We start from the raw sequence: 20,104 nt of genomic DNA on the forward strand, positions 1-20,104 counted from the left end.
ATTAGAAGCATAGTTAAAAAAAACAAACCTTGATAACTACCTTTCTAGCAAGCATCTCTGAGAAAGGTCTCATTTTTCAAAGATACAGAGAATGGAGTCAAATTTATGAGAATACAAGCCAGTCCTCAATGGCTATATACTCAAAGGAAATGAACAAGAAGTTTTAAAATGAATAAATCAAAGCTACCTATTGGCATATGAAGAGATATTCAATCCACTATTGATAAGAAATATGAAAATAAAAATAACTTTTAAAGTTGCATCACATATCTATCAGATTAGCAAAAGGACAAAAATGAAAAGCAATATTTGATCTGGAGGACATGGGAAAATGAGAACACTGATGCACTGCTATGGGTATTGTGAACTGATTCAACTCTCCTCTAGAACAATTTGGAATTATACCCAAAGGGCAAACAATTCAGCTATACAACTACTAGGTCTATATCCAAAGAAATCATTAAAAAAAAAAAAGAGCAAAGGCCTACATGTGCCATTTATTTGCAGCTGTTTTCCAAAACTGTGGTATATGCATATGAATGTAATGGAAAACTATTGTGCAATAAAAATTATAGACAGAATTTAGAAAAATCTCATGAAACATAAAGAAAATGTTGTAGTCAAATGAATAGAACCAGGTAAACATTGAACACAGAATCAGCAACACTGTGTGATCAACCATTGATGATTCAGCTCATCACAGCAACACAATGCTCCAAGATAAGTCCAAAGGATTAATGAAGGAAATGCTGTCCATAGTCACATCAGAACTGATGGGCTGAATGTAGGTCAAAACATGCTTTTTTCACTACTTTACTATTTTGGGTGTTTCTTTAATCGTGTTTCTTCTTTCACAAATGTGCTAACATGGAAAGATGTGACATGAAAGTACATATATAATCAATATCAAATTATCTATTGCTTTCTGAAGAGGCAAGAGAAAAGGAGGGAGAAAATTTTGGATATCAAAATCTGCTAAAACTGAATCGTGAAAATCATATTGATGTGTAAAAGGAAAAATAAAATATTACGTAATAAAAGAAGTTTTGAAGCATAAAGGCAAAACTGGACACTCAAATGCCCATTGAATTTACCACTGTACATTCCCAGATGTTATCCCTTCTACATGAATGCCCTCCCTCCTTATCTCTCTTTGTCTTTCAGAATGCCTGACTTCTAGCAAGGTTCACTTCAGAAAATATCTCTATCACGAAATCTTCCCTCAAACCGTGTCCTGCCTTAATTCTCTGTACTTCCACCTACCCTGTTTTATGTATGAGTACATTCATCATGCAACCTCCTAGAAAACTGTACATATTAGATCATGGGAATGTATCAATTTTATATGTATATCCACAGTGACTAGCACATGCCTTGACTATTTGATGCACTTCATAACAATATTTGGAATAAACTGAATTTTTAACTAAAACTTAGTAGATATACATAAAAAGAGAATGACAGCAGAGGAAGAATTACCTGTTCCATATATTGTTGTGTATAAAGGTGACTGGGAAGTGGGAAAAGCTGTTGATCCTAAAAGGTAAAAATTCATTACAAGATTAAAAGTAATTCACTCATTTACTGCTCATTTGTAAATATCTATTCACAGTGACTAGCATGTATCTTTAACTTTCAATGCACTTAATAAAAGCATTTGCAATAAATTTAATTGGTATTTCAAAATGTCTCTACTCTTCTCTGACTACAACTTATTACAGATACAGAAAACGGGAATGACAGAATAGAAAGCATTACCTCTTGTTGTTACAGTAGTTGGGAAGTCTGATGGTCCTAGAAATGAAACGTGCAAATTCAATCACAACTCAAGATTGGAGGCTATGCATCAGAAGCACTTCCACAGATAGTTCATGATGAAAATATAATTTAATCACATTCTGTGTTTTTTAATGACAATTTCGAAGAAGTTTGCGTATAAACTGGAGTTAAAGGCATTTATTTAGAAAAACTAAGATCAAGTAAAACTGAATACCATGTTCTTGATTAAAGGAATAGATGAAAAGCAAGGCAAATGAAAGGGCAAAAGAAAAAATAATGGGGAAAGGAAAAAGAGGGGAAAGGGTGGGATGGGGAAGGGAAGGGAGGGGAAAGAAAAAAGAATGGAAGGAAGGAAGGAAGGAACGAAGGAACGAAGGAAGGAACAAAGGAACGAAGTAATGAAGGAACAAAGGAAAGAAACAAACAAACAAACAAAGAAGGAAAGAGAGAGGAAAGAAGGAAGGAAGGAAGGAAGGAAGGAAGGAAGGAAGGAAGGAAGGAAGGAAGGAAGGAACAAAGGAATGAAGGAACGAAGGAATGAAGGAATGAAGGAAGGGGAAAAAATAAAAAGGAAAGAATAGAAGGTAAAGGAAGCGAGATAAAAGAGGAAAGGAAAAAGGAAGAGAAAGAAAAGAAGAGAGATAGGGAATTAACTGGAAGGGAAGAGAGATAAAAAGGTAAGAAAAAAGCAAGGGAGAGAATAAAAAAGAACTGGAAACAAAGAGACAAGGCAGGTCAGGATAGAAAATGAAGCTGAACAAGGGAAAAGAATAAAAAGGAAGGAAAGGAAAGAAAAACAGAAAGGGAGAGAAAGAAGGGAAGAGGAAAGAAAGAGAGAGAAGACAGGTAAGAGAACTGAAGGAAAGGGAAGAAAAGGAAAAGAAAGATATTAAAAAAGAAATTTAAAAAAGATAAAAAATTATATATAGCAGGAGGAACCACAGTAGTTACTCATAATTTCATAATTAAAAAATTGAGAATTAAGCAATGAAAGTAAGGCAAGTTTTATTAAATATAAAATTGAACAAAGAGAAGGGAAGGAGAAAGAAGGAAGGCAAAACAGAACAGACAAGAAATTAAAATCAGAAGAGAAAAAATATGAGAGTAGACAAGACCAAGAGAATCTACAATTTGAAACTACAAAGAAAATAGATTAACCATGATTCATATAATCTGCTAGAAATGCCAACTTAGTTTTACCTAGAAAGTCTGAGAATAAAGATTAGACATGATGACTGTTTATATAGAAGTTCTCTTTGGTCAAATTGTAAAACTGAAAGAATTAAAAGAACAAATGCCCATTTGAAATAACTAAAGTCATAAAAAAAACTGCCAAGTAGATAAAATTTGGGACCAATCACAGCAACCAGACTAAGGGAAGTACAGTTGGAAGAAGTATTTGGGAGCTACAATTAAAATCAAGTTTCATAACAAAGTCATTGTTCACCTCACAGACATCACTACAAAGGAGAAAAACAACACCTCTCTACAGTTGTAGAAAGTTAAATGATTTCTCTCATAAAGAAAGCCATGCCATTGAAAAACAAAGAAGATAGACTTACCAATGGTAGGTATACCTGTTGTACTGGCTGCAATAAGAGAAAAAATCAAATGAGACGTGGATATAAAGAATTCTAAACACCCAATTTACAAAGGAATGAGGCATGTCCAAAGCACAATTCATAAAGATCAACAACAGGTTCACAAAGACACAGATTTTCAGGCTTAGAAGGAACCCTAACAGGAAGTTAGGCCAACTCATGGATGAAAGCAATTCACAATATGAATAACTTGGTTTTGGTTCTGCAATCGCTCCTTGAAGAATTCCAAGAGTGTAGTGCAAAGCCAGTTCATTTTAAGGGAGGTCACTGAGCTCTGTGGGTTAATTTTTTAGCCAAAAAATATTGGCCACTATTACCCACATAACTGTCCACAGTGCCAGTTTTTAATGTTAACCAATATGACATAGCTATCTCAGATTCAAATCCAATAAACACCAATGAGAGATCAAGAACTAAGACTAAGAGCACTCTACCTCACAAGCAACAAATCTCTGTTTGAGACTCAACACTTTGTCATCAACTAGATAGGAGATCTTTAACCAATCACTGAACATCTGTTCGACTTAGGTCCACATTTACACTAGATATAACTCGGGCTTGAGATCCTTTCATGATCATTCAAACTCCAGGCTTCCTTGATTATAGCATCAAGAAGATAACTGCCATCAGTAAAATGTATTTTTGCAAGGCAAATGGGGTTAAGTGACTTGCCCAAGGTCACACAGCTAGGTAATTATTAAGTGTCTCAGGCTGGATTTGAACTGAGGTACTCCTGACTCCAGGGCCGGTGTTCTATCCACTGCACCAGGTAGCTGCCCCTAGTAAAGTGTATTTTTGTTCATATGAGTAATCAAAACATTTTTATACTTGTGGACTGTGGCCATAAAGTGAAAGGAGGATGTTTTCTGAAAGACTAGAAATAGTTTACAACAGATAAAGGTTTTTTCAGGGTTCGTTTTTTTTTTGTTGTTGTTGTTGTTGTTGTTTTTTTTTTTACTACAGGGCTTCATCTTTTTCAATTTTAAAGAGCACTCCCTTATTTGAGAAAAAAGAACTTGGATTCAAAGTATCTGTGGAAAAGCCTAGCAAAATTGTTACCTTTAAAATTTTCTAGTAATTACAAAAGGACAATAGTGACAGGGTTGTAGAATAATAAATTAAGAGCTAAAAGAGATCTAAAAAAAGCCAGTCTGGGTTCTTCCCTTTAACTATAAAGAAACTGTGACCCAGAAAAAGTAGACAACTTCCAAAGTTCATAGAATTAATTATAAAAAGAGTCAATCTTTTAACCCAATTCTCTGCCTGTCAATCTAGGACTCTTCCCCCAGCATACTCCTTTCCCTAAAAAAAACCCCACTTTGAAGTGTGATCACCATCACTTTCAAAAAGAATAGTGAACTACCAACCAAGTTTTCTCTTTAACTCCAACAATCCCTGATCCTCAGAACTTTCCAGCTATGAGAAACTTGTGGATATTTCTGGGCAAGAAGACATTCTCAACAAGCTCAGGACAAGAATAATATCAGCCAGGAAGACAGGATCCACTCCAGAAAAGAAAGAGGAGGTGGTTCCCAGAGAAACACTACCTGAGCAGATGACACTGGCATCCTCCTGGTGTCCACAGTTGTGACTGAGCCACCCCTTGTGGGGACAATACCACAGGTAGGATTCATATCCATAGCATCTCACATCGTCCATTACAATATTGCCAGTTCCCTGTCCAAATCGGGCATTTCCTGGAGCTGACACAGCATATCCACAGCCCAACTGTCTGCAGACTACGTTGGCATCATTGATATCCCAGCTGTCATCACAAACAGTGCCCCAGGATCCTTGGTACAGCACTTCAACTCGACCCTCACATCTGTCTCCTCCATTCACCAGTCTCAAGTCTGTAGCAGTATCTGTGCAAAGGAAGAAGGAAAGCATTTCTGTTTTAAAGTTCTTCCTCAGGTCTGAAGTCTTAGAATCTTCAATCACTTCTCCAAACCTCCAAAAGCCTCTGGGTCTACTGAGTTGTGAAACCTCCTTTAGTCATATCTTAAAGCTTAAATAGCATGAAGAAAAGGGAACCAGAGACTTAGAAGGTAAGACCTATCTTACATTAAATATGTGTTCCACCTCTTTGTGGGAACTAGGGATGTCATACAGGATACCATCCTGTTAACGGCACAAGTTATTGTCTTAATTTGCCTTTTCCTAAGACATTTGAGGAGCTAAACTTGATTTTTCTTTCTAATATTTCTAAGTCCCTATGTGCCTGCACATCATTTAGTAGCCATGATACCATCTCCATCACAAAGACACAAAACTGTTGTTTTTTCCATAGTCATCCCTTTTGTGTCACCCCATTTCAATTTATGGATAGAACTAAATGTTTCTTTTTACTTTTTTATAACTAAAAATTTTTAAAAATTAAAACTTCATGAGACTTAAAAGAGAATAATGTGAAGAAGCAGAATGAAGACAATAGGGGGAAAAGAAGAATGCAATGGGGAAGCAAGGAGAGAAAGGAAGAAGAGGGGAAATGAAAGAATGATATATGGAGGGAGAGAAAATGAATGAAGCAGGCAAGAAAAAAAGGAAGTAGAAGAAAACCAAGAAAATGACAATGGAAAGAGATTTTCTTCTAGAAAATGATAGAACACTAATGCAGTGGTAGTGTAGTTGTGAACTGATTTTCAACCATCCCAGAGAACAATTTGGAACTATATTCAAAAGGCAAAAAAACTGTGCATACTCTTTGATCCAGCAATACAACTACTAGGTCTATAGCTAAAGAAATCATAAAAAAGAGCAAAGATCTGTATCTGCAAAAAAATATTTGCATGCATGGTTGCAAAATATCAGAAATTGATGAGATGCCCATCAATTGAGGAATAGCTGAACAAAAAGTAATGGAATGAGATTGTGCAATAAGAAATGATGAATAGGTAGATTTCAATAAAGCCTCACAAGACATGTACTAATTTATGCAAAAATCAAATGAGTAGAACAAGGAAAACATTGCTCCTGTTATCAGCAACTCTGGGTGATAACCAACCATACAATAACCCAACTCATCAAAGTAACACAATGATCAAAGACAAATGCAAATGACTCATAAAGGAAAATGCTGTTCATAGATAAAGAACTGATGAACTCTGAAGGCAAATCAAAGCATACTTTTATTTACTTAATTTATTCTTTTTCATGATACTTTTTTTTCCTTTTTAACTTTTTCTTCTTTCAAAACTGTTCTAAGATGTATACATGTGGTACAGGATCACAAGAACAACCTATATCACATTGTTTTACCATTTTCAGATGAGGGGAGAGAAGGGGGGAGGGAGAAAAATTTGAAACTCAAAATCTTCTTAAAATAAATCATAGAAATCATCTTGATAAGTAATAGGGAAAAATACTATCAAAAAAAGAAGCTATGAAGTATAAGGGCTAAACTGCACCACTAACCATCCTTTGACTGTCACACTCTATCTGATATATCACTGTGCATGCTCCTAAGCTGTCTCTTCTGACTCAAATACACTTTTCCTCCTCATTTCTCTGTCTTTCATAATTCCTCATACTCAGACCTTGGCCTCAATCTGTTATTCTCTATTATTTTGTTTTATTCATATATATATATATATATATATATATATATATATATATATATATATTCCTCATGTAATCTTGTAGCAAACTGCAAAATTTGGGGAACAGAAATGTATCCATTTTATATATGTATCCACAGTAACTATTAACTCATTCTTTTAACATTTGATATGCTTAATAAAAGTAAGTCGAATATATTGAATTTAAAGATTCAAGTTATTTTGAACTATTTTCTGTAATTAAAACTCATTACTGATTCAGAAAAAGGAAATCATAGCAGAGGAAGCATTACCTGTTCCATTTATTGTTGTGTCTAAAGGTGACTGAGTACCTAGAAGTGAAAAGTTCAAATTCAATCTGATTTCAATATTAAAGAGTATTCTCTCAAAGTTACCATTAATTTTATATGTATATCCACAGTCATTGACATATACTTTGAATATTTGATGCATTTATTAAAAGTATGTGAAATAAATTGAATTGTTATTTAAAGATGCACACATTTTTTTGAATCAACTTTTCCCTGATACAAATCATTAGAGAATCACAAAAAAAAAAGAATGGGATAGAAAGCATTACCTGTTGTGCTGCTTGTTGAAGATAACTCCATAGTTGAAGGGCCTGAAGTTTCTAGAAATGAAAAGCTCAAATTCAGTCACATATCAGGTTTAGAGGGCATTCAACAGAAGCAGTTCCTTAGACTTTTTTAATGAAAACATCATCTGATCACATTCTCTGTTTTTTTTTGGGGGGGGTTGTTTTTTTTAATGAAAGAATTGGACAAGTTGCAAATAAACTTGAATAAATGGTATTTCATTAAAAATTAAAATCAAGTAAGATTCAGTAATATGCTCTACTCAAAGAATGGGGAGAAAGAAAAGCAATGGAAAAGAGAGAAGAGAAAAAATAATGGGAAAGAGAAAGAGAAAAGATGCTGGGAAGGGGAGGAGAGGGGAGGGAAGGGGAGGGAGGGGAGGGAAGGCAAGGGAAGGAAAGGGAAAGCAAGGGAAAGCAAGAGAAAGCAAGGGAAGGCAAGGGAAGGCAAGGGAAGGCAAATTGGAAGGGAAAGTGAATTGGAAGGGAAGGGAAGAAGGGTAGGGAAGGGGAACTGAAAGGGAAAGAAGGGAAACAAATAAAAAAGAAGCTGTTACTGTAAACTTAAGAAAGAAGAAACTGTACAGAGTAGGCTGATACCATGGTCGATGATTTCAGGATAAACAACTGAAAGTAAAACAGTGAAAATAATACAAAATATATTAGATATATAATTAAAGCAAGAGAAGGGAAGCAAAAGAGATCAAAAACATAAAAAGATAAGAGATAAAAGAAAATGAGAGTACACAAAAGAAAGAAAAATTTAGGCTTTAAAACTACAGAGACCCTGATTCATATAATTTGATAGAAATGAATAGCTATGCCTAGAACATTTTAAATAAAGGTTGGACACAACCATTATTTATTTAGAGTTTCTCTTTGATCATATTTGTAAACCTCAAAGAAAAACCAAATACTCCTCTAAAATAATAGAAATCATAAAGAATCATTACTAATAGTACAAAATCTGGGACCCATCATAGTATGTAGAAGTGTCAGTCATATCTGGTTGATGACTAGAATGAAAATTAAATTTCTTAACAAAGTTTCTGCTCAGCTCACAGATATCACTACAGAGGAAAAAATCACCACCCCTCTGCAGTAGTTGAAAATTAAAAGTTTTTCCTATATGGAAACCCATGATGTTGAATAAGAAGGAAGTCAGACTTACCAGTGGAGGGTGTAGCTGTTGTGAAAGCTATAACAAAAGAGAAGTCTGAATTAGAGGTAGATACATTTTAGAGAAAGAAAATCACAGGTCGGAATAAGAAGTCAATACACCCAGCACACAAAGAAAGGAGGCATGTCCAAAGCACAAATCCCAAAAATCAACAAGTTCACAGTCAGATAATTTGAGATTTAATAGGAAACCTAACAGGAACCGAAACCAACACAAGGATGACAGGAATTCATACAACAGAAAATCAGACTTGTGGTTCTGCAGTCCCTTCCTTGAAGAATTCTAAGAGAGTAGTTTAAAGACAATTAATTTTAAGGTAGTCACTAACTACATATGGACTGAACTTGTGATCAAAGAAAACTGGCCATGATCACTCACATAACATGTCAACAGTGCTACTGCTGAATCCTAAAAAGTATGATATAGCCTTTACAGACTTAAACCCAATAAGCACTAATGAGAGGAAAAGAACTAAGAACTAAGGGTGCTAGATCAAAAAGCACCAAATCTGGTTGAGTCTCAACACTTGTCATCTCTTAACATCTCTTGAACTCAGTTTCCACATTTACAATAGGCATAACTTGGGCTAGAGGTCCTTGCATGATCATTCAAGTTCTAGACTTCTTTGATTCTAGAATAAAGAAGCTAAGAGCCATCAGGGAAGTGTTTTTGTTCATCAGAGTGATAAGAACATTTTTTATACTTAATAAATGTGCCATTGGGGTAAAGAACCATAGTTGACTGTTTCAACATAACGTGAAGGAAGGATATTTTCTGCTACCTACAGAGTACATACAGATAGTCTACACCAGATACTTTGGGGTAGTCTTTTTTGTCCACAGGACTTCATATTGTTCAAATTTAAAGAAATACTCCCTTATTTAAGGAAAAAAAAAGAAATTAGATTCAAAATACGTGAAAAAACTCAACAAAATTGATTCCTTTGACATTTTCTAGGAATTGCAAAGGAGCATGAGTGACAAGGTAGAACAATAAATTTAGAGCTGGAAAAGATACAAAAGAGATACAAAAACCGTTCTTCCTCTTAGCTATAAAGAAACAGTGGCCCAAAGAGAGTGGGCAACTTACAAAGATAATAAAAATAATTCGGAATGGCATCAAAATTTTATCCCAATTCTCTGGTTTCCAAACTAGAACTCTTTTCCCAGGATTCTTCTTTCCCTGAACAATCCCTACCTTGAAGTGTTACTACTATCACTGCTATAAAGTATAGTGAGCTGCCCTTGGAAAAATAAACTAAGTTATCTCCTTAACTCCAGCAGCCCCTGATCGTCACCATTCTCCAACTCTGAGAAACTTCTGGATATTTCTGGGCAGGAAGAAGCTCAAGCAAGCTCAGGACAGAAACAATCTCAGCCAGAAAGACAGGATGCCCTAAAGAAAAGAAGGAGCAGGTGGTTCCCAGAGAGACACTACCTGAACAGATGACACTGGCATCCTCACTGTGCCTACAGTTGTGAGAGAGCCACCCATTGTGGGGACAGTTCCACAGGTAGGATTCATCTCCATAGCATCTCACATCATCCAGGACAATATTGCCAGTGCCCTGCCCAAATCGGGCATTTCCTGGAGCTGACACAGCATACCCGCAGCCCAGCTGCCTGCAGACAACGTTGGCATCATTGATATCCCAGCTGTCATCACAAACAGTGCCCCAGGATCCTTGGTACAGTACTTCAACTCGACCCTGGCATCTGTCTCCTCCATCCACCAGTCTCAAGGCTGTAGCAGAATCTGTGCAAAGGAAGGAAAGCAATTTGATTTTAATGTTCTTCTTCAGGGTGCAAGTCTTAGAATCTTCAATTATTTCTCCAAACCAGCAAAAGTATCTGGGTTACTGAAGTGTCAAATCTACTTTAGTCATGTCTTAAGGCCAGAATAACACAATGAAAAGAGAACCAGAAAATTCAGAGGCATGACTTGTCCTACATTTAACAAGTATTCCACCTCTTTGTGGGACCTAGGAATGTCATACAGGACACCATCTTGTTAATGGATCAACAGATTATTGATAACCCAAGGTTCTTAATTTGCCTTATCTAAGATATTTGAGAAGTTAAGTTTGATTTTTCCTTCTAATATTTCTATATCCCAATGTATCTGCAGAGCATTTAGTAACCATGATACCATCTTTATCACATAGATACCAAACTGTTCTTTTTTCCATGGTCTTATCTTTTGGGTCACCTCAATTCAATTTATGGACTTGAATAAAATTTGAAAAACCATACCTTCTCAGACTAGCAAAGAGAATGATTTGACCTGAGTTTAGCAGTAAGGAGGGAAGAAGCCAAGATGGTGTCATGAAACCTGAAATCTCCTAGGGATTTTCATGAAATAACTTTAAATAAGCCTCTATACACACACATTAAAGCTAAGGAATTCACCAAAAACTAAACAAATTATTAACTCAAGATATTATGCAGGATCTTCATTAAAATCTTTCTCTTCTAGGGTAAATGGGAAGTGTAACCTAACACTGCTTGGAAAGCCAGAAAGTCAACAGGAGACTCAGTCACAATGCAGCTCAGGTCCCCAATTCAGCAAGCCATAGTGTTGGCAGGTCAGCAGCAAGGGTCCGCTATTAGAAGATAAAGCCTGGACCCTGGGAAGGTAGGGACAACCAAGGGGATTCGGTTGGGAAGAAATCACTGCACAGGAAACATTTTGGCAAGCAATAAACCATGAACCAGATGCTGGACCCAACACAAAAAACTGGGGACTATATTCCCTGTACCCCAGGAACAGAAGCTCAACTATCAAAGTGAACCAAAACAAAGTGCTAACCATAAAAAGCTTCTATTATGATAGGGACAATAAAAATGCCATCTCAAAAGAAACAAGGTGATAAACTGTCTACATGTAAAACCTCAAAGGAGTTTATGAATTGACCTCATATCCAAAACCTCTTGGAAGAGTTCAAAAGGATTTTAAAAATCAATCAAGAGAAAAAGGGGAAAAAAATCAAAAAAGAAAGAAGAACCAAGCAGAATTATGAAACACTGAGTCAAGAAATCAACTCCTTAAAAAAAGTAAAAATGACCAACTGGAAAAAAGAATGTAAATCATCAAAAAAAAAATAAAAGTGACAAAGTGGAAAGGAATTAAACTCTCCAAAAACTAAAATACACCATAATCAGGATGGATTTATACCAGGTAGACAAGAAATGTCTCAATATTAGGAAAACAATCAACATAATTGAACATATCGATAATGAAACTAATAAATGATTATTTCAATAGATGTTGAAAATATTTTGAAAAAATATAACACCGATTTTTATTAAAAACACTGGAGAGGGGCCAGCCAGATGGTACAGTGGATAGAGCACCGGCCCTGGAGTCAAGGGTACCTGAGTTAAAATTTGGCCTCAGACACTTAGTAATTGTCTAGCTGTGTGGCCTTGGGCAAGCCACTGAAGTCACTGACTTGCAAAAAAAAAACTTTTTAAAAAAGGGGCAACTAGGTGGCACAGTGCATAGAGGACCAGCCCTGGAGTCAGGAGTATCTGAGTTCAAATCCAGCCTCAGACACTTAATAATTATCTAGTTGTGTGGCCCCTTGGGCAAGTCACTTAACCCCATTGTCTTGCAAAAAACTAAGGGGGAAAAACACTGTAGAGAGAGAGCTAGGTGGTGCAGTGAATGGAGTACCAGCCTTGGAGTCAGGAGGACCTGAGTTCAAATTTGACCTTGGACACTTAATAATGACCTAGCTCTGTGACCTTGGGCAAGTCACTTAACCCCATTGCCTTACCAAAAAAAAAACATTGGAGAGTATAGGAATAAATGGAGTTTTCTTTAAAATAATAAACAGTATCAAAAATTATCAACAGGCATTATATATAATGGAAATAAACTGGGAGCATTTCCAACAAAATCAAGGGTGCCCACTGGCACTGCTACTATTCAGTACAGTATTAGAAATGTTAACTCTAACAATAAGAAAAGAAAAAGAAACTGAAGGAATTAGAATTAGCAATGAGGAAGCAAAACTTTCACTCTTTGCAGTCAATATGATTGTATATTTAGAGAATCAAATAAAAATCTACTTGAACATTAGCAACTTTTGCAAATTAGCAGTATATGAAACAAACCCACATAAATCATTAGCATTTCTATATAGGAATAATAAAGCCCAAGGGCAAGAATAGAAAAAAGAAATTCCAAATTTCCAAATACTTGTAAATCTACCTCCCAAGACAAATCCAGAAACTATATGAATACCATTACAAAATACTTTTCACACAAATAAAGTCAGATCTAACCAACTAGAAAAACATTAATTGTTCATGGTTAGGATGAGCTAATATAATAAAAATGAGAACTCCACCTAAATTAAATTAAATTATTTATTTAATGCCATCTCAATCAAACTAATATTTTAATTTTACAGTTTGGAAAAAGAGTAACAAAATTCATTTGGAGCAACAAAAGGTCAGGAATAGCAAGGGAATTGATTGAAAAATGTAAACGAAGGTGGCTTAGTTGTATCAAGTCTAAAACTATATTATAAAGTAGCAGTCACCGAAACTGCCTAGTAATACTTAAGAAATAGAGTAATAGACCAGTGGATAAGATTGGTACAAAAGAAACTGTAGTTAATGACTCTATTAATCTACTGTTTGATAAACCCAAAGACATCAGCTTCTGGGATAAGAACTCACTATATAACAAAAAACTACTGGAAAAACTGGAAAATAGTATGGCAAAAGACCCACATTCAAACTATGTACCAAAATAAGGTCAAAATTGGTCCAGGATTTAGAAATAAAGGGTGATAACATAAACCAACTAAGAAAATAAGGAATATTCTTTCTGTTAGATCTTTGGAGGGGAGAAAAAGATATAGAGAGATATAGAGAACATTATAAATTGCAAATTGGATGATTTTTGACTATATTAAATTAAAAAGATTTTGCTCAAATAAAACAGCCAATGCAGCCAAGATTAGAAGGAAGGCAGAAAGCTGGGGGGAAAAATTTCACAGCTAGGGATTCAAATAAAGGACTCATTTCTAAAATATATAGAGAGAACTGAACCAAATTTATAAGATTATGATAAATGGTCAAAGGATTTGAGCAGACAGTTTTAAGATGAAGCTAAAGTTATTTATAGTCATATGAAAAAGAGCTCCAATCATTCTTGATTAAAGAAATGCAAATTAAAACAACTATGAGGCATCAACTCATACCTATTAGACTGTCTAAGAAAATGACCAATGCTGGAGAGATTGTGGGAAAAATTGGGGCATTAATGCACTACTGGGGGAGTTGTGAACTGATGGAGCCATTCTGAAGCAATCTGGAGCTATACCCAAGAGCAATATTACTAATCATCATCTTTGATTAAGTAATGCCAATATTAGGTCCAAATCTCAAAGAAATCATAAAAAGTAGGAAAAGTCTCACATGTTCAAAACATTTATAGCAGCCCTTTTTTAATGGCAAAGAATTGGAAATCAAGGGGATGCCCATCAATTGGGGAATGACTAAACAGTTTATGGTATATGAATTTATGTAGTGCTATTAAAAATCATGAGCAGTTGGCCATTAGAGAAACATATAAGACTTTGCATGAACTGATGTTGAGTGAAGTAGGTAGAATAAAGAGAACATTTTATTTATATTAAGAGCAACATTGTGAGATAGACTGCTATGATGGATGAAGTAGGATAAATAAATAGAAGAAAATTAGATTACTTCATCAAAAAAAAGAATTGACCTGGAAAATAGATCCAGCATAACTGGACTACCTGAAAGCTACAATCAAAATGAGAAACTGGATAGCATCTTTCAAAAATTATCTGGGAAAACAGCTGTGATATCCTGGAACCAGAGGACAAAATAGTCATTGAGAGAATCCACCAATCACCTCAGAAAAGAGATTCCCCCACCAAAAAAATCCCCAAAAAGACAAATTGCAGAACTATGAGATCAAGGAAAAATTACTGCAGAAAGAACCAACTTAAATATCAGGGAGTCACAATCAGGATTTAGCAGCTACAATTTTAAAAGATCTCAGGTGATGGAACATGATATTCCAGAAGGCAAAGATGCTAATAGATGCTAAATTATGCATAAGAAATCAAGTGAGTAAAATGATCATTCAATGAAATAGAAGCATTCCAAACTTTCATAAGAAGATGATCAGAATTAAACTAAAAAGTTGATATCCAATATCAAGACCTAAGAGAAGAATAAACAGGTTTTAAAAAAATGGAAAGCATAAGGGATTTGATAGAGCTAAATGGTGTACAAATCTACATGGGAAGATGATACTTGTAATTCTAGAATATTGTAACTCTAATAGTGCAACCAGAAGGAACATACATAGAGGGTAGGAGCATAAGATGAAATTGAGAAAGTAATATGAAAAATAATTAAGGTATGAGAAAAAGGAGATATTGGATGTAGAAAGAAGGGAGAGGTAGGACATAGTAAAGTATTTAAAATGAAGAGGTACAAGACCTATTACAATGGGGTAGAAGATAGGAGGGTGTACAATAAGCATCACTTGAATCTCACTCTCATCAGTATTGGCTCAAAGAGACAATAATATATATTAACAACTAAAGACAGAAGTCTATCTTACATGACAGGAAAGTAGGAAGGCAGAAGATTAAGCAAAGTGTATGTTGGGTGAAGAGAAAGCAAAATGGGAGAGATGGTAAACAGAAGGAAAACTGTTAAAGAGAGAAATAGTGAAAGGAAAGAGAGAGAAAAAATAAGAAGAAAAATGAGAGGGAGGGAAATACAAAATTAGAAATCATAATTGTGAAAGTAAATGGGATGAACTCTTCCAAAAAAAAAGGAGCAAATAGCTAAGTGTATCAAAAACCAGAATCTACAATATGTTGTGAAGAAGAGACACACAGAGTAAATGAAAGGTGCTGGAACAGAGTCAATTCTCTTTCAGTGGAAGTTAAAAAAAAGCAGGATTAGCAATTCTGAGCTCAGATAAAAGAAAAGCAATATGTATACAAGTGTTACATGATCACACATGTATGAACTCTATTACCTACCATTGTCACCTGAGGGGAGAGGAAAGAGGAAGAGAGAAAAATGTGAAACTCAAAATCTTCTAAAAATAAATGATAGGAATAATCTTGACATGTAATAGGCAAAATGCTATTTTAAAAAAAGAAGTGAAGAAGAATAAAGGTTAAAAAGGATCATGAACTATCCTTTGACTTTGATACTGTATCTGATATCAACCACTGTACATTCTCACATGCTATCTCTTCTGGCTGGAATGCACTCACTCCTCACCTCTTTGTCTCTTTTGCCAAAATCCCTGGCTTCCAGCAAGGTTCATCTCAGGTGATAGCATAATCATGAAATCTTCTCTCACAATCTTCCCCCTTGCCTTAATCCATTGTGCTCCCACTTACCTTGTTTATTCATATGTACAATCTCCCAACAAACTGCAAGATTTGGGGGACAGGAATATATCCATTTTTATATGTGTATCCACAGTGACTTCTAGTTCATTCTTTGAACATGTAGTGCACTTAATAAAAGTAGTGGAATAAATTTTATTTAAAGATGTTCAAATATTTGTATGACTTTTTCTTCTGTAACTAAAACTCATTAAAGATTCATAAGAATGGAATAACAGAGATGAAGCATTACCTGTACCATAGATTGTTGTGTGTAAAGTTGACTGAGTACTTGGAGCAGATCCTTAAAAGTGAAAAGTTCAAATTCAATCTGATTTCAAAGAGTATTAAAGAATATTCTCTCAAAGTTACCATTAATTTTCATATGTGTGTCCAAATTGATCAACACATACTTTAAACATTTGGTACACGTATTAAAAGTATGTAGAATAAGTTGAATTGCTATTTAAAGATGTTTATACCTTTGTATAAATTCTCTGATTGACTCATTGGAGATTCAAAAAATGAAACTGGAAGAATAGGAAGCCTTACCTGAGGTGATTATTGTTGTAAGAAAAGATGGCTCAGTAGTTGGAAAGTCTGATGCTCCTATAAGTGAAAAGTACAAATTCAATCACATCTCATAATTGGAGGGTATTCAGAAGCACTTCCTTAGATTTTTTTTTTTAAATTAAGTCATCATCTTGTCACTTTCTTTGTATTTTTTTTAATGAGAGGATAGGACAAGTTGCAAATAAACTGGAATTAATGGGATTTCATTAAAAGCTAAAATCAAGCAAATTAAAGTAATATGCTCTTCTTTATGGGAATGGAGGAGAAAGAAAGCAATGGAAAGGGGGAAAGAGAGAATGGGGAAGGAAAGAGAAAGAAAAGAAATGCTGGAGGAAGGGAAGGGAAAGGAAGAAAAAGAAATGAATAATAATGGAAGAAAAGGCAAGGAGAAACAAAGGAAGAAAAAAGGGAAAGATAGACAAGAGAATGTAAGAAAAGGGAATTGAGGGGAAGGGAAGGGAAACAAAGAAATCAAAAAGAATCTGTTATTGTAAATATGATATAAGAAACTGTAGAGAGTAGGTTGATACCATGTTCAATGATTTCAAAATATAAGACTGAAATAATACAGTGGAAGTAATGCAAGTTTTATTAAATATAAAATTTTAGGAAGAGAAGAAAAGGAGAAGGGAAAAGAGATTGGAGAGGTTTAAAGAGAAGAGAAAAAGATGAGTATTTGCAAAAGCAAAGGAATCTAGACTTCGAAACACTTTATTGACTAGATAGGTCTAAAATAAAGATTAAATAGTTTTATATAAAATATATATTTGATGATATTTGTAAAACTAAATGAATAAAAAACAACAAATGCTCATTAAAATACCTGAAGTCATAAAGAAACTTTACCAATAGGACAAAATCTGGGACCCATCATAGTACCAAGGAAGGGTCAATCAGATGAAAGAACTATTTGGTGACTAGAACTAAAATTAAGTTTCTTAACAAAGTCTCTGCTATGCTCACAGATATCATAAGAAAAGTGCCAGCTCTCTACAATAGTAAAAAATTAAACAGGTTTTTCTCATATGAAAAGCCATGATGTTGAATAAGAAAGAAGTCAGACTTACCACTGATGGTGGGTGGAGCTGATGGACTGGCTACAATAAGAGAGAAGGTCAAATCAGATATGATCACATTTTAGAGAAAGAATTAACAGGTAGGAACAAGAAATTACTTACTCCCAGACCAATAAGGGCATAACTTGAATTAGAAAGATCAAGAACAAGTTCACACAGTCTCAGAATTTGAGATTTGGAAGGAAACCTAAAAGGACCTAGGCCATCTTATGCATGAAAGAAATCCCCACTATCACAAACCTGGCTAATACTTGGCTAATCTTTTCTTGAAAAATTTCAGGACAATTCATTTTAAGAGAGGTCATTGAACTAAGTAGGCCAAATTGTTGCCAAATAAAATTGTCCATTACTGCCTACATAACCATCAACTCAACATCAGCAATATCACTGCTGAATCCTAACCAGTATAACATAGACTTAACATAGACTCAAACCCAATAAATACCAATGAGGGGGTCAAGAAATAAAAGCTAAGGGCACTGGAGCAAAAAAACAACAAATCTTGGTTTGAGCCTCAGTACTTTGTCACCTACTAGGTAGATGAGATTTGACCAATCTTTAACATCTCTTGGATTCAGTTTCCTCATCTACAATAGGCATAACTTGGGCTAGATGTCCTTGCATAACCATTCAAACTCTAGTCTTCCTTGAGTTTAGGATCAAGGAACTAACATTCATTATAATGTGCTTTTTGTTCATCTGAGTGATCAGAATATTATTATACTTTGGGGAAAAGAACCATAACTGATTGTTTCAACATAAAGAGAAGGAAGGATTATTTTCTGCTACCTAAAGAGTATATATAATCTTCATATAATCTTATATATAATCTTCACCAAATAAAGGTTTGTCATATTCACAAGGCTTCATCTTGTTCAAATTTCAAGGTGTATTCCTTTATTTGAGAAAAAAGAAATTGGATTCAAAATATCTGGAAAAAATATGACACCTTTGATTCCTTTGAAATTTTCTAGAAATAACAAAGGGGAATGAATGAAAGGATGATAAGATAAAAAATTAAGAGTGAGAAGAGATATTAAAAGTTCTGAACTCTTACATTTATGCACAAAGAAACAGAACCTGAGAAAGTAAATCACTTGCAAAGTTCATTGAAATAATTAGAAAAGGAGTCAAATTTTTAATTCAATTCTCTGACTCCCAAACTATGCCTCTTCTTCCAGTACTCTCTTTTCCCTGAACAATCCCTACTTTGAAGTATTACTGCCATCACTGCCAGAAAGGACAGTGAGTTGTCCTTGGAAAAATAAACTAAGTTCTCTCCTTAACTCCAACAGTCCCTCCAACTCTGAAAAACTTGTGGATTGGGGGGGGGGGGCAGGACAAGACTCCCAACAGGCTTAGAACAAGAACAATCTCAGCCAAGAAAACAAGATCCACTAAAGAATAGAAGAAGCAGGTGGTTCCCAGAATCACAGTACCTGAGCAGATGACACTGGCATCCTCACTGTGCCTACAGTTGTGAGAGAGCCATCCATTGTGGGGACAGTTCCACAGGTAGGATTCATATCCATAGCACCTCACATCATCCAGGACAATATCGCCAGTGCCTTGCCCAAATCGGGCATTTCCTGGAGCTGATACAGCATACCCGCAGCCCAGCTGCCTGCAGACAACGTTGGCATCATTGATATCCCAGCTGTCATCACAAACAGTGCCCCAGGATCCTTGGTACAGCACTTCAACTCGACCCTGGCATCTGTCTCCTCCATTCACCAGTCTCAAGGCTGTACCAGAATCTGATGCTAAAAAGAAGGAAAGCATTTCTATTTCAGTGTTCATCTTCAAGGATGACATCTTAGAATCTTCTTAGAATCACTTCCCCAAACCTCCAAAGGGGCTGAGTTTACTGAGGTGGGAAATCTACTTTGGTCATATCTTAAGGTCACAATAGAAGAGTGAAAAGGGAAGCAGAAGTAGGAGGAACCACCCATCTCACCCTTATCAAGATTCCACCTCTTTGTGAAATCTAGGGATGCCTTAAATTAACACCTGATTAGAGGAGCCACAGGTTATTGATAAACCAAACTTAACATTTCCTTAATTTTTTTTTTCTGATAGTTGAGAATCTGACTGTAATTTTGATATTCAACACTTTAGTATTTACTTCAAGTGGCAACTTCATCTCCATTATAGACATTAAAAGAACATAGATAGATAGATAGATACACAGATACATAGATACATAGAGAGAGATAGAGATAGATAGATAGACAGATATATACATACATATATATATATATATATATATATATATGTATGTGTGTGTAGTATATATGGGTGTATATTTTGAGCTCTTCACTCTCAGAATAACTCATCTGTA

The 20,104-nt window shown here is 35.1% G+C and overlaps 1 protein-coding gene across 1 annotated transcript in view; it reads right to left on the reverse strand.

Moving 5' to 3' along the window:
- Nucleotides 1–20,104, reverse strand: part of LOC141521177 (scavenger receptor cysteine-rich domain-containing protein DMBT1-like) — a 135,704-nt gene that overhangs the window by 92,881 nt on the left and 22,719 nt on the right. Inside the window, 11 exon segments of the mRNA XM_074233436.1 lie at nt 1,480–1,536; nt 1,759–1,794; nt 3,342–3,368; nt 4,928–5,245; nt 7,231–7,269; nt 7,518–7,568; nt 8,704–8,730; nt 10,150–10,467; nt 16,667–16,723; nt 17,755–17,784; nt 19,203–19,526. Of these exon segments, the coding sequence (XP_074089537.1) occupies nt 1,480–1,536; nt 1,759–1,794; nt 3,342–3,368; nt 4,928–5,245; nt 7,231–7,269; nt 7,518–7,568; nt 8,704–8,730; nt 10,150–10,467; nt 16,667–16,723; nt 17,755–17,784; nt 19,203–19,526 (1,284 nt within the window).

This window comes from Macrotis lagotis, chromosome 4 (assembly GCF_037893015.1).
Source record: "Macrotis lagotis isolate mMagLag1 chromosome 4, bilby.v1.9.chrom.fasta, whole genome shotgun sequence".
NCBI classification, from domain to species: Eukaryota; Metazoa; Chordata; class Mammalia; order Peramelemorphia; family Peramelidae; genus Macrotis; species Macrotis lagotis.